The sequence below is a fragment of the Bombus fervidus genome, chromosome 11 (assembly GCF_041682495.2).
Source record: "Bombus fervidus isolate BK054 chromosome 11, iyBomFerv1, whole genome shotgun sequence".
Lineage (NCBI taxonomy): Eukaryota > Metazoa > Arthropoda > Insecta > Hymenoptera > Apidae > Bombus > Bombus fervidus.
Genome location: NC_091527.1, coordinates 6,856,427 through 6,869,631, shown reverse-complemented (window position 1 = coordinate 6,869,631; position 13,205 = coordinate 6,856,427). Strand labels below are relative to the sequence as shown.

Here is a 13,205-nt window from a genome sequence, read left to right as displayed (position 1 = left end):
CAATGTGTAATCGAGCTAGAAGAACTTGACTCTTTGGTCCAACGTCGGTTTCTTTGAATTTCATAAAATTATTATTTGAAACAAGGGCGAGAAAAATATGGAAGGAATCGCTAGAATTGGCAAATTTTAGTCGCGATATCAGGCGATCGATTCACAAGAGCGAAATACGTCGCAACGATCCATGTAACAGCGAATAGGCGAGTCCGTCATCGACTGGCTTATTCTACCGTAGAATCGGCTGGTCCCTGGAAACACGCGTTCCGCAGACCTTGTACTCGACCCGGTACAAGCGTCGTTCTTCAATTACGAACGCGTAATCGAATTTGTTACGTATGTCGGAACCGGTGGTCGCGTAACGAGCTCGTCGGAAAGGGGATTCTTTTCTCGATGCACGTTTCGTTCGCACGGTATACGACGGTTGCTCTCTGGGGATTTATGCGATGAAAATTTTCATCGGCAGCTTCTATTCCCATTTTTATTTTTTTATTTTCTTTCATACGTCAACTTTGGGAAAAGGTTGCAGATTAAACGCAAACAATTTTAATCGGAAGCCGAATCCGAACGACGTTACATTTAAATTTCATTCATGTCTCGGTTTAATTTCATTCAGCCGGTGTAATGGCATCAAGCAAACGCCGCATGATTATATAAACATCGGAGAATATGGGAGCAACGACGGGCTCATAATACCGGTAAATTTGTTTGTACGTTAACGACCATAACAAATTAAGCGTACGCGGAAAAGGTTCACGGGTTAATTTTCTCTCTCGCCCCTGTTTCCATTTCCTTTTATTACCGGAGTGAATTCTTTGACGCAACTTACCCTCGATTTAATTCAACAGGGCTTCGTTTGAAATTAAAATTCTTTCGTCTCCGGTTTAACAGCGTAACCGGAATATTTTCTGCAGTTGGCGCTGATGTTCATCGATTCTCCGTTACCATTGGGAATCGTCTGGAACAGCTATGCCGCGCTCGAAAACAATTCCACTCACGGAATTAGACCAGACTGTCGGCTGTGCTCGATTAACGAAGATGTCCTCCGGCTCGACAGACACATTGCCCGCCAATAAATCAATCGGTCTGACGCGTCTAAACGCTAACGGTATTTCTCTCTTTCTTTGTCAACGACTTGTTCAAAGGACTTCGACTTCTCATCCACCCCGAATCCATTAATTTCGCCGGTTCTCTTTGTTTCGTTTCTCCCCTCTGTTCCGCTCCGCCCTGGCGGATTCTGTCGGATAGGTCGTGAGAGGACGTTCCTCCATCTCTCCAGACGAAAACGTGAAAACGACGAGGAAACGAACCCCGTCGAAGGGAAACGCTTTATCGAGGCGCGAAGAAGGCGTGTCCCTGGCGATTTCCTCTCGCGAAAGGCAGGGCAAAACGTGAAATGCAAAACGGCCCGTCGAACAAAAGGAGTCGCCGTGCAATAGAACCGTGCCGATTTACCAACCCACCCGTAGTTCCTCTCAACTTTAGCCGCCACCGGATTCACCGGACTTTGCGCCAATTCAACCCTCCTCTCTCTTTCTCTATATCTTTCTCTATTTCTCTGTTACGCTCGACGATACAAGTTCGAAACACAATATATAACGGGGCAGCGATCTCGAATCTAATATCAATAGGGAAATAGGTGAAACGATGCCAGCAACTCGCACCATTTTTTTCCAACGTCTACCGTCGACTTCGTGTTCTAGCGCGTCTAGACAATAATTAAAGTTGCGGGATCGAGATAGTTGAGAAGGTTTACCATAGCGGAACTACGAACGCATATAAAACGAATTCTCTGTTGCATAGAATCGCTAAACTCCAGCTATGCGCTCTGGGAAACTTCACTGTTCCCGTTCGAATTTCGTTTCCGTAGGTGCGATCCAACAAGATTCACGCGTTGATTCAGTGCGCGTACGGGTGTTTCCGCACGCAGTACTCTCGGTTTTAACTCTCTTTCTCTTTTTCTGCGTATTTTAACTTCATTGGGGTATCGGAGAATTTCCTCGTTTCTTTTTCCTTTCATTGGTGGGTACGAGTATAAATCTGTTTACAGAAGAATAACGTTGCAATATCGATAGCTATGAATTAATGATTAATAAATATCGCGACCTCAAGATACCCACAGTCAAAGAAGAAATATCCAAATTTAGTAATAGATATAACATAAGAGTTAACAAACACAAAAACCCACTAGTTACTCGATTACTTGACACGACGACAGATTAGGCTAAAAAGACATTACCCTTTAGATTTAAGCACTAGATTTAACTAGAATCCAACACACGATAAACACTTATTAAACACGACATAGTACAACGTCAGAATAATTTACATATAATTCTCAATGAGAATTAATTGTACAATACATCCAAATAAAAAAACAAAAATTAATAAATAGTAGAAAGGAAAGGGGATGAAAGGGGGTGGGAGAGAAATCAAATTAAATAAATGGATTAGTCTACGACGAACTACACGGATTAATATCGAATAAGAACAGATTGAAAATACGCCTATTCAGTAATTTTCGATCGACGAAGACCGGCTTAATTCTCATACACACGCAGATATTTCACTTTTATTATTTTGCCAGGTAAGCTCTCGTATGAGCTTCCTACCAAACTTTCTGGATTACGCAAACTTGTTACCGTTTTGTTTTTTCAGCGCGCCTTAGTCGGACTCTCGCTATGTCGCTATAAAACGAAACGTTCTAGTGACAATGATAAAACCTCCGTTGATCGATAGCGATCACTGAGGTGAAAACGAAGATTTCATCTGCGAAGATCAGTGGCCGAAATAAAAGCGTGTATCTAATCAATCTGCATATGATTTTAACACAAGAACTACCGATAGTTAACACGAAGCTATTTCTACTAAAACCAGTCATTACTGGTCTTTAAAAAATACATAATAATAGAATATTTTTATATTTATTGATTTATTACTTTCTTACAGAGGGAATTCCATGTTATGTAGTATATTTTTGATATTATTAATCCATCTGGAGGGATCCATTCTAAACGAGGGTTGACGCATTTATAAAATTGTAAAGCCAGTTGTTTCTAGTGTTAGCATTTAGCGATCGATCTGGAATTTTCCTGATAACTGATATCGTTATTCTTGAGGTTATTAGATGTGTGAACAAAGGAACGCGTGGATAAATTGTAAGGTAGAAAATATATATTAATAAAGAAGTGTAAATACAAAATGGAATATAATTGAGCTGGTTCAGATCTGCACGCTAGAAGTGTTACCCTGTGACTGAAAACCCTGAAGCCATCGTCGCCTGTCTACCTTCGTCCCAGTCTTTTGTCTATACGCTGTCGATGGTTTCAGTGCTTGAGAAAACTAAAAGACCAGATGTAGAGTTTTCTTGGAAGTGGTGACTACTTCAACAGTCATATTGAATGACACGCAGTAAAAATTAAAAAAACGTATGGGAAGTTGTACAAAACGAGAAAATTGGTTAATTGGGGTCCGATAAACAGATTGCAGGATCCTTTTACGCTTTGAAAGGTATTAGTCATTTTGAGTGGTATTGGTATAAATAGCCTCGATACGAAATTATTTTCAGTTTGAATACATAAAAAGCAAAATAAAATTCATTATATTATTCTTTTAGTTATTGTTGCGAAAGTCATTAAAAAAAATGTAACATGAAGTAGGAATTTTAAAATAAAATTGTAAAACCATTCAGTTTTACTGGTGTGGTAGTTCTAGTGTTAAGCATAACTCTGTCTAAAATCTGTGAGAATTTTGTGCTTTTTGTACCTTCGTACATCCTTGAAATATCAGACGTACGTTTTATCTAATTAATAGATAAAAGTATCAGAAACACGAGAGGTTACTCTCTCGTATGGTTGTCCGTTTAGGTAGCCTGTGCAAATATTAGGATCAGAGAGAAGCCGTTTTCGTCGACCATGTGGATAACTCAATTGGTTACGGTAGTTGGATTCTGTTGGCGGAAGAATCTTCTCGGGGAGACCGTGTTGGCGATTCTTTCCTCCCGCCACCATTAACCCATACGTTATTATTGGTTTCTATTAGCTATAGAGTATCTAGATAATTACTCGTAATGATTCCAAGCTTCTGTTTCGTCGATCGCGTAAATTAAAGTAGCGTACAAAATAAATTCAAGGTAGATGGCAAGTTTCGAAAGAACGAAGTGAAATGGGAAAGAAAGACCATAAGGAAGAGGAAACTACGCGATGTCTGAGGGGAAAACAAGCATAAAAATAGATGTTCTTGCTCTCTAATTATTTTTCATTAGACGCAGTCTGGGAACACGCTTCTGTTCGTTCGTTTTCAGTGGAAGAGCGGTAGGTTAGCGGTTTCTTAACCTATCCTGCTTTAATCAAGGCTCGTTCACGAGAAAATATACGCCCGAGTGGTGCAATAAGGAGAATTTGAAGTCAGGGCGGCGGATAATGCGGTGAACAAGAGACAAGAAACGGCTGGAATCATAAAATGCTTGGTGATCAAGGAAGAGATCTCGCTCCGAGAGGCGGAGAAAATTGGGCAGGCGAATATCGAGCTTTTAAATATTCCACCCTACCGACTCGTTAAAACGCCAGAATAAGAAGATAATTTCCAAAGTTACGTAGAAATAAAAATACAGGCGACTACGAAGCGGAATGTTCCTGGGGACGACCAAGGGGAAGGCGATCTGAATGTCGATGTTGAAAATGTAATAATCCCTTAGAAGGAACGTGCGTGAGAGGATGGAAAAGGGGGCGTTTGAATTCGTTCGCGTTGGTGGAGATCAAGGGGCTGCAAGGGAGTGTCTTGGAGAGTTTCAAGCTGAAGAAGTATCGACTCACCGAGCAGGATGGAAGCGTTGGCTCTCTGCACCAGTTTATCCACCGTGTTCTTGAACTCCTTCGATTCTTTGATTCGTATCTGCGCCCTGGACACCTCGCCCAGTTTCGGTTTCCCAAGCAACGCCATTTTTTCTTCGGCAGTACGCTCCTCCGGCTGCTTCATTTCCGCCGCCACTGCAATCCCTGCCTCGGCTGAAAACAAATCGCACCTCGCTGCTCAAGTAGTTCAACAGTTCCGGGAAATTCCTGCCGCTGCCGGCTATACGATCGAGACGCAGGCGCCGCGTAAAAAAGACGAAGGAAGATATAGAAAAGAAAAAGAAAGAAAAGAACTCGTCTCGATTTCCACGTTAATTCAATTCAAACGCGATCGTTGCTCGTTTGTTAATTCACGCGGGCTGTACAGCGAATTTCATTCTCTATTCATGGGGAACACATCGAACGGCAAGAAACGACAGCTAAGAGCACGAGGAAAATCAATTTCTTGATTACCAGAAGGCAAAGACGACCTTACGAGCGATCCGTTTTATAAATCATAGCCGTGTAAAACACGCCAGACTCCGATGCTAATTCCGCGCGCCAATGTCTGACCGTATACCGGCTGTTATCACTTACGTGGCAGTATCCCACCGATATGTACCGTCACTAGCATAGCACGCTGCTCTAGCTACGTTAGTTCGTCCTCGAGCGCACCGATTTTATGCTGTATATATCACGCGAGCGTATATTCCTTTCTTTTTGAACTTTTACTTTTGCTTTATTTCGTTTCTACGCTCTAACAGCGAGTAAAATGTATCCGAACGAGGCCACGCGTCTGCTATGAATAAATATCGTTTGATTCGATACGTTGCACGCTCGAGAATATGCAAAATACATGGTTTTCCAACAAAATCGATAGGCAACTTAAGGCAAAGCTGGAAGCTCCGAATGGAAACGGGGCAATTTATCACTAGCAGAATATCTGACGTACCAATCTGTAAGCAACGTCTTCCTAAGCGATACCTTGTAACTGCTGAATTTGCCGCAATTTACCTGTGGAGGCTACATCATCGTAAGTTACTTCTATCGGCTGACTTTTTACGACCGTTGTAAATATTCCGGCTCGTTCCTCTCGCGTGTTACGTCCACCGGATGAACAAAATCCGCGCGCGACCATTGAATTCCAAGGGTCTCGTGCCATTCTTCTTTTTTTTTTCCACCGCCTCTTCGACATACCATTCGGCTCGTCCATTCATCCCTTAATTCAATACGAGCTCGGATGCAACCGAACTCATTTCCTCCGCGACGTGAAATACGAGCGGCTCGTACGCGTGTGTACATCAACCACGTATCGCGCGAGAGCGAACGCATTTATCATCGGCATGCAGAATACATACGGTTCGAAAGATCGTCGTATCGATCCCGCCGTTGCGTTACGTCACGCGTTTCTCTTTCTACCGAAATCCTAGAGGACGAGGATATTTTAAAAATAAACGTTAGGATTTTTGTCGTGTGTTTCCTTCTTCGCGGATAAAATTTGCAAAGTGTAACATTGATGTTCGTTTTATTTCTCGATAGGAAATCTAACGATAGGTTCGAGTTTGATTCGATAGAAAATAGATTAATGGGACAACGATTATGGTTAAAGGTATTTTTTTCGTTTTTTTTTTTTTCATGAAAAGTTTCATGTACTTTTCATGCATTGTGTTTGTATCGCTTTTGTTTCTACGTACGAAATGTGAGATTTAATAACAGACATAATCGGATCGTTCGAAGTTAAACACGAAAACAAAAGCCGTATAAGGTTGCGATTTTATAGACGCTTTTCTTGGACATTTTCCAGAAAACTCCGGCGAGCTTCCATAAAAGGCTCGACCTATCCTTTAAATCGTGCTCTCTTGATTTCATAGAAGCTTTTATCCAAGCAGACAGATGTAGCTTCAGAATGCTTGTTCAGAGCTTCTTCAACATCGTACACATAAATAGAAGTTCTTGAGATCGAAAACCGGGGATATTCGATGGAATATTGGATAAAGCATCTCGGAGTACGGAGAGCACGCGATCTAGGAAACTGATTATTCATTTCTTAACGCGTTGAATTGCTTAATTATTAATTAATTATTAGTTATTAATTCGATATCTACAGAAGCTCTTCCATTCTTCGCTGTTCGTCTTAATACACTCGAGACTAGCGTATTTGGCCAAAACTGTCTTTGTCACAATCTTTGAGTGATCTCTGCAGTTATAATTTTTATTTCGATGAATTAATAGCCCCAGAAAATTGTAAATTGGCATAAACATTTGCAGTCTACTAATAGCTGATAATAGCTTCTAACTCTGCTAAGAACCATCGAGTTCTCTACCGCTGAAAAGCGAAATCATCCGATTCAGCGTTTGGATCGGCAATTTCGAACGAGTTAAAAACTTGTATTAGGTCGTCCGAAAAGTTTCTTTCGTTTTATAAGAAAATAATGGACGCACAACATTTTCCGTTTTATATTATTTTATCGAATTAAGTATGATCCATTTTGTTCTATCAAACTAAAGATCACAACGTTCGACAGATTAGGTTTCATGTTTGTATAAAGATGCGTTGTTGTTTGTAAAAGAAAGACACTTTCCGAACAATCTAATACAAATAACTCGATCCTTGTTTTTCTCTTTGACTCCTATAACTAGACTAGGCTGCGGATTTTTACGCAATTTCACATTACCGTGAAGATAACCAAAGAAACGGAACCTGCATAGTAATCTGTCATTTTGTTCATTTTTTTTTTTAATTAAATTACGACGAACACTCCACTTTGGATATTTTATAAACCTTCGTATATCGTACGTATCCTGCGGGTTCTCGCATCTTGAAATTAATCAGAAACGCATAAAAATTCAAAAAGGCAATGAAAACGTAGTTTAGTTACGACTTGAAGAAATAATATTTCTCAGTAATTGAAGAAATAGAAATCAGAGAAAGAGAGAGAGTGGTCGATGGCTCGTTATGGAAGCGGTTTACAGGTATCGACAGGAAGTTTGCGATCTCCCTCGGGATAATTCTCGTGAAGGGGAATCGATGTTACGTTCCTTTTTGAAGCGCGTGACTCGCTATTGCTCGACCTGTCGTCGCCGTTTTATCCGTTCTTCATCCGTTGAACGTGGCCGGGGTCACGAGCCTTCAATTTCTCGCCACTTTCATCTCTCGAACATCGCATATCCTCTCAGTCGAGATGAAATTCTTCGGATTCTCGGGTGTTCCGCCGGTTATTCAATCCTTGCTCTGTCTTCCTTTGTTTAAAAGGCAATATTTTTCTTGTCATCTTGTCACCCTGACGCGATGGTTAATGACACGCGTCGCGTTACGTCGACGTTTGCGCGGCAACATCGATTATACGTCGTCCGCAGCCTTCTTCCAGTTAAAATGTCTCTGGATTTCTTCTTAGAAAACTCCCATCTGATCGTTATATCGTTACATAGTGTATCAGAAAAAAAAGGGGAGATTTTACGAGCCTATAATTCTCATAAAGAAGAATAAAACATGTGCGATCGGCACAGGTCTTAAAATCAATCCATCGAACAAATTTCTGTGTGCTTTCACGTTTGCAAATGACATTCGATGTCATCCAATTTCGGTATAAGACTGACATCCGCGGATCATGAGGTATTTTCTCAGGAGCTCCTTCCATGCGTTGTACATGTTCCATTCTCTGTCGTAAAACTGTCACATAGTTTATGGTTGACGAATAGATTCTTCGCATGTTGTTACAAAGACAAGTCCAGCAAATTAAAGTCTCCAGGATCCTACGTTACGACGAAGTAAAATTTCAATGTCGAAAGTATTGATCTCAGCATCTCCACGTTTATTACGAACTTTCTACTCTTCTCCGCGTATGACACAAACTTCCAAAGTTCTGGTCCTTATCGTTACTGCGTCAGTCGGGTTATGCGAGGACGCGTCGGGTCTCTAATCGACGGTTACGTTTCACTATTTTTACAAATAAACTTTTACCGTGACCAGGAATACCGTTAATTTCAAAGGTTAACCGTCGGAGAAAGTTTACGGTATTGAAAAACGGTGCAACAAACTTTCAACACGGAAGGTCTCGCCCGTGTCAAGGCCTGCTTTGATAGACAGGTCTGCCTTTGTCAGTTATTTCCGCTAGGGATTTCATGGAATTTCCACTTTTTCCCAATACCTTTCCAACACACACAGACTCACGCTCGCGTTGGTGGCCTACGAAAGACGCAGCGTTTTCCGAGCGGAATATTATTCCATTCTTGGCGGCTTTTAGTATGCTCTCGCGTTTACCATTTTCCGAACAAGCTCCCTCGAAGAAGCTTCTTATCCCGTCGGAAAGCCTGCACCGTGTAAAAACCCCGACAAATCTGATATCTCGGGTTTTCGGCTCGGGATTCAATTTCCTCGTGTGTCCTCGAGTGTTTTTCGATGTCGCGGCGGCCACGACCGGGAATTATCCGCTTCGATATTGATTACCAACGAGCCTTCGCTCTTGCCTTTCCCGTGCTTCGATTCGCTGTTTCGTTTGGAAAAAGGACGGTGAAAAGGAACGGCATCCTGATTGCGAAAATGTCATGGGACGCTACTCACACTGACCTCGCCCAGTTATTATATTTATTTATACTTCTTTATACTATTGTATTTACTTTTTTCATCTACAGATGTTCAGATTTCAGACGCTCTGCAACGTTCATAAATAGCGCGTGGGTGTGATATAATATGGTAATTGGAACGGTTAAACGACAAGCGATATTAGAGTCTATAGTAGAGTCTGCTACAGTGAACTTTAAAATGACATTTTGAAGCAAGGAGCATTGACTGTAAAGCGCCGACAAAGATTGCCGACTTCTATCTGTATAGAACTATAGTCCGATGTATATTACCATATCTAACGAATAGTATTCTAATTAAGAATTTATATTTATAGATTTGAACAGAGCTTTGCTTAAGATAGAAGATCTTGACTTGGAAAGAGACAAGAATTAGATAAGAAAACATTGTCCACGCTATATAAGGTTTGCTCGATGAAAGAGCCGTTTTCAAACACCGTACGACGTTTATCATGTAAAAACGATTGGTCGTTTGATCGTTCACGAATCGCTGGCTTCGCCGCCCTTTCGACGTTTCATAAAGTCGAGCGTCCTTTCGCAGGCGGTTGTTTCTCGTTCGTGGATCACAGAGTTTCACGGGCAGAGGCGTCGCGACGCGTTTATTTCGGAAAAATAGCAAAGCTGCGTGGTCGAGCGCCAGTCATCAACGATTCTCCAGGAGAAAAATACGAGCGTGGGCTTTCGCGCAAAGCGGCTGAAATGGCAAGTGTCGCGGCGACAAAATAATGCGCACAGTCTGACGCGTGTACAGCTGATCGCTGATTCGTCGCCTGATTACGCGTGAACATCGTTCTTTTAATTATGCCACTGTCATCCTAACTATATTGCATTCATCGTTCGCGGGTATCACGTTATTGATTCGCGTGCTCGTTTATTAACTATACGCTGGCTCGTGCTGCTCAAACGTCGCGCGATTTATAAATGGCGTGTTCGTGGAAAAACCTCGCGAAAGGTACGGAACGATCGTTCGATGTTTTTCGAGGTAAACGCGAATTTACGCGCGGCGACGTGCCGTGTCAATCGTTGCGGATCGCGTCCGTAGAAATCGGTTCCCAAAAATTGTCACGTTTTTGCGATGTCTCTGGCAACGTCGTTCCTGGTTTTTTCCTTCGACTCGCTACACGTCCGCGACTGCGAGGCCACGCTTCCAAGGTTTCCAACCGTAGAACGTAACGATGCGATTCTTCCGTTCCATTGGTCCTGACTTTAATCACTTCGGGAAATTAGACTCGGTTTTGCCCTGCCAATCGAACTACGCTTGATCGAGTCTCTCGTAATCTTGAAAATACCCACGAATCCAATCTTTTATCGTTGATGACGAAAGCTATTCGCGACAAAATTCTATGCCGAAGAATTAGTACGATGATCGTTCACGAGGTATATTAATATTTGAATATATAAGGTTTCAAAAGTTTCTTTCGTTTTATAAGGAAATAATCCATTTTGTTCTATTTCTATTATCACACATAATTCGATAAAATGATGTGAAACGAAAAATGTTGTGCATCGATATTTCCTTATGAAACGAAAGAAACTTTTGGGACAACCTAATATGTGTGCGATAAATAACTTGTAACTTCCACGTGTATTCTCAAATTAGTTAGAAACTTTACCAACATGATTATGACGGTCGTGCCTCAGTATGACGTTAGCAAAATTTCCAAATATTTTATATACACGCATTTGAGAGCTACTGTTGGGCTAAATATCAAAGCACGTGTAGAGAAGAACGACTATTAAGTACAATAAGCTTCCGAAACAAAGCTCTCATACCGCGGAGAACATTCGCGGCAATGTTTAATCTCCCTTATTTACGAGCAATGGTCGTAACGCGTTTAATCGCGTTAGAAATGTCAGCAACCTAGCATCCAGCCTCGACACGACCCACAAACGCTTCTATTTATCATCCTTTCGAAACACGCGCCAGCCCGTCCAGAGAATCTCTTCGTAAAAACGAACAATTCCGTTATAATTCGTCGAGGCGAGCGCAATGGAATATGAGCGAATGTCAAGAGGCTAAGAATTTTCTCGCAAAGATATCGCGATTCGAAAGAAAAATAGACAACGAGAAATATACTTAGAAGGTAGAGGACAGGAGGGAGAAAATAATAAAAAAGTGGAAAATACCGAGACGACCTAATCCAACGATTAAGCGGAATCTCCGTCGATTTAGCGGTGGGTTCGTTTGCAGTCGACTTGAGATTGCCTTATTTTTTTCCCTCCACTCCCTCCGGATATCCTTGCAACGTCGTTTCGGTCGTGGTATCTCGAATTTCCGTGAAGAGAGCCGGCAGTGTGGCCGTAATTGCGAAACGCCGGAATCTCCGCCGCTCCCTGATTTCACCCTCTCGTTCCACCGCCGGGTCACGGTCACTCCGTTCTCTTTTTAATCGCCGCGTTTAATGAGAATCGCGGAACAACGTTAAATCGAGAAATAAATGAAGGAGGGAGGGGACGAATGGTCGATCGGCGGAACAAGAGGAGAAAATGAGAGGACGAAACGAGAGAAGACAAACGACGGATGAAACCGACCACCGCCGCTCCTTCAGTTAAGGGGTGAAAGGTGGCAGGGCGGGGGTTGAAAGGAAGAAAATAATCGAACGATTCCGGAGAATGGTCGTGGTCGAGGAAGTCACCGACGAAGCGTATTAAAAAGGTGCTCAAACGTAACAAGTAGAGCGATTTATCGGCGTAAGGTGGAACGAGATTAATAATGGAAAAACGGGCACGACCAGCAAGGAGAAAGGAAATCGATTAACGATCGTTCGAGACGAGAGGTTCAAGGCGCAGCCACGCCGTCTGCTAAGCGATTTATCGTCTTTCGTATCCCGTGGTTTTCGTCTTTTCCCGTCTAGCGAGGTAGATTAACTTTTGGTAGAAAAATTCGGTGCAAGTCCTCGTTGCTAAGCTTTGCACATACGCATGGTTTCCTAGCGATTCTTTGAAGCAGTTAAAGGGTTATAGCGTGTAGCCAGCCTTTGAACGGACGCGGACGGCCTTGTGCTGCCGCGTCCTAACAGGATTACGAGATTAAACGCGAACGTTGCTTGAGAACCCGCGGAACTCGGACTGATCTTTTCTATTTTAGGAACACGCGCATTTGCAAGCTTCCTGAAACCTTGGGCAACACAGCCGTTGTGATTTTTTCCATTGGTCACCGTCCGCGTTTACTCCACTTCGCGCGATTTTCACGTTCCTTCGACATTTAAAACATCGAAGATTTAGCCGCCTACGTTTCCACGAACTCTCCGTCTCCGATACTTCAGATCTTCCCTTCTGTTAATTCGATCGACGAGCTGGAAATCACAGCGGTGTAAGCGAAGGTTTCGAAAATTTGCATCTACCTTGGTAATTAATTAAAGTAGAACTTCCTTGAGTCGAACGAATTTCGTATAACAATAAACGTGGAACGCTATTCGATGAAAAATAACAATGAATCGAATTATACGATTGCTGTGACGCTCGACTATGTACGATTAATAAAAGCGATCAGTATATATCACTGTTTTGCCGGTGGTGGGTTTCCGAAATTCGAAATTAATGGTTTTCTCGAATTTCTGGAGCAATTGACTGGTTGCGCGCGAAGTATAGAAACGCGAGCGTATGCACGTAAACGCATTAGGCGCATCGTGAAACCTAACTGCTACACAGTGGCTAATTAGTTGCAGTAGCGGCGCGATGAAAGCGGCACACAGCTACGAGCACGCGTTCCTTTCAATTATACGCGCTGCCTCGACCAGACAACGCTAAATACGATGCACTCTTCATCAGGGCTAATTAATTAAACCGATGCTGACT

General features: G+C 42.3%; 1 protein-coding gene across 3 annotated transcripts in view; it reads right to left on the bottom strand.

Moving 5' to 3' along the window:
* Positions 1-13,205, bottom strand: part of Calx (sodium/calcium exchanger 3) — a 121,476-nt gene that overhangs the window by 50,048 nt on the left and 58,223 nt on the right. For all 3 annotated transcript variants that reach the window (XR_011801104.1, XR_011801103.1, XM_072013217.1), the window contains exon 4: positions 4,809-5,000. Coding sequence is in view for 1 of the 3 variants with exons in the window: in XM_072013217.1 (XP_071869318.1) it covers positions 4,809-5,000 (192 nt within the window). In the remaining 2 variants the exon portion in view is untranslated. The remainder of the gene's footprint in view (positions 1-4,808; positions 5,001-13,205) is intronic.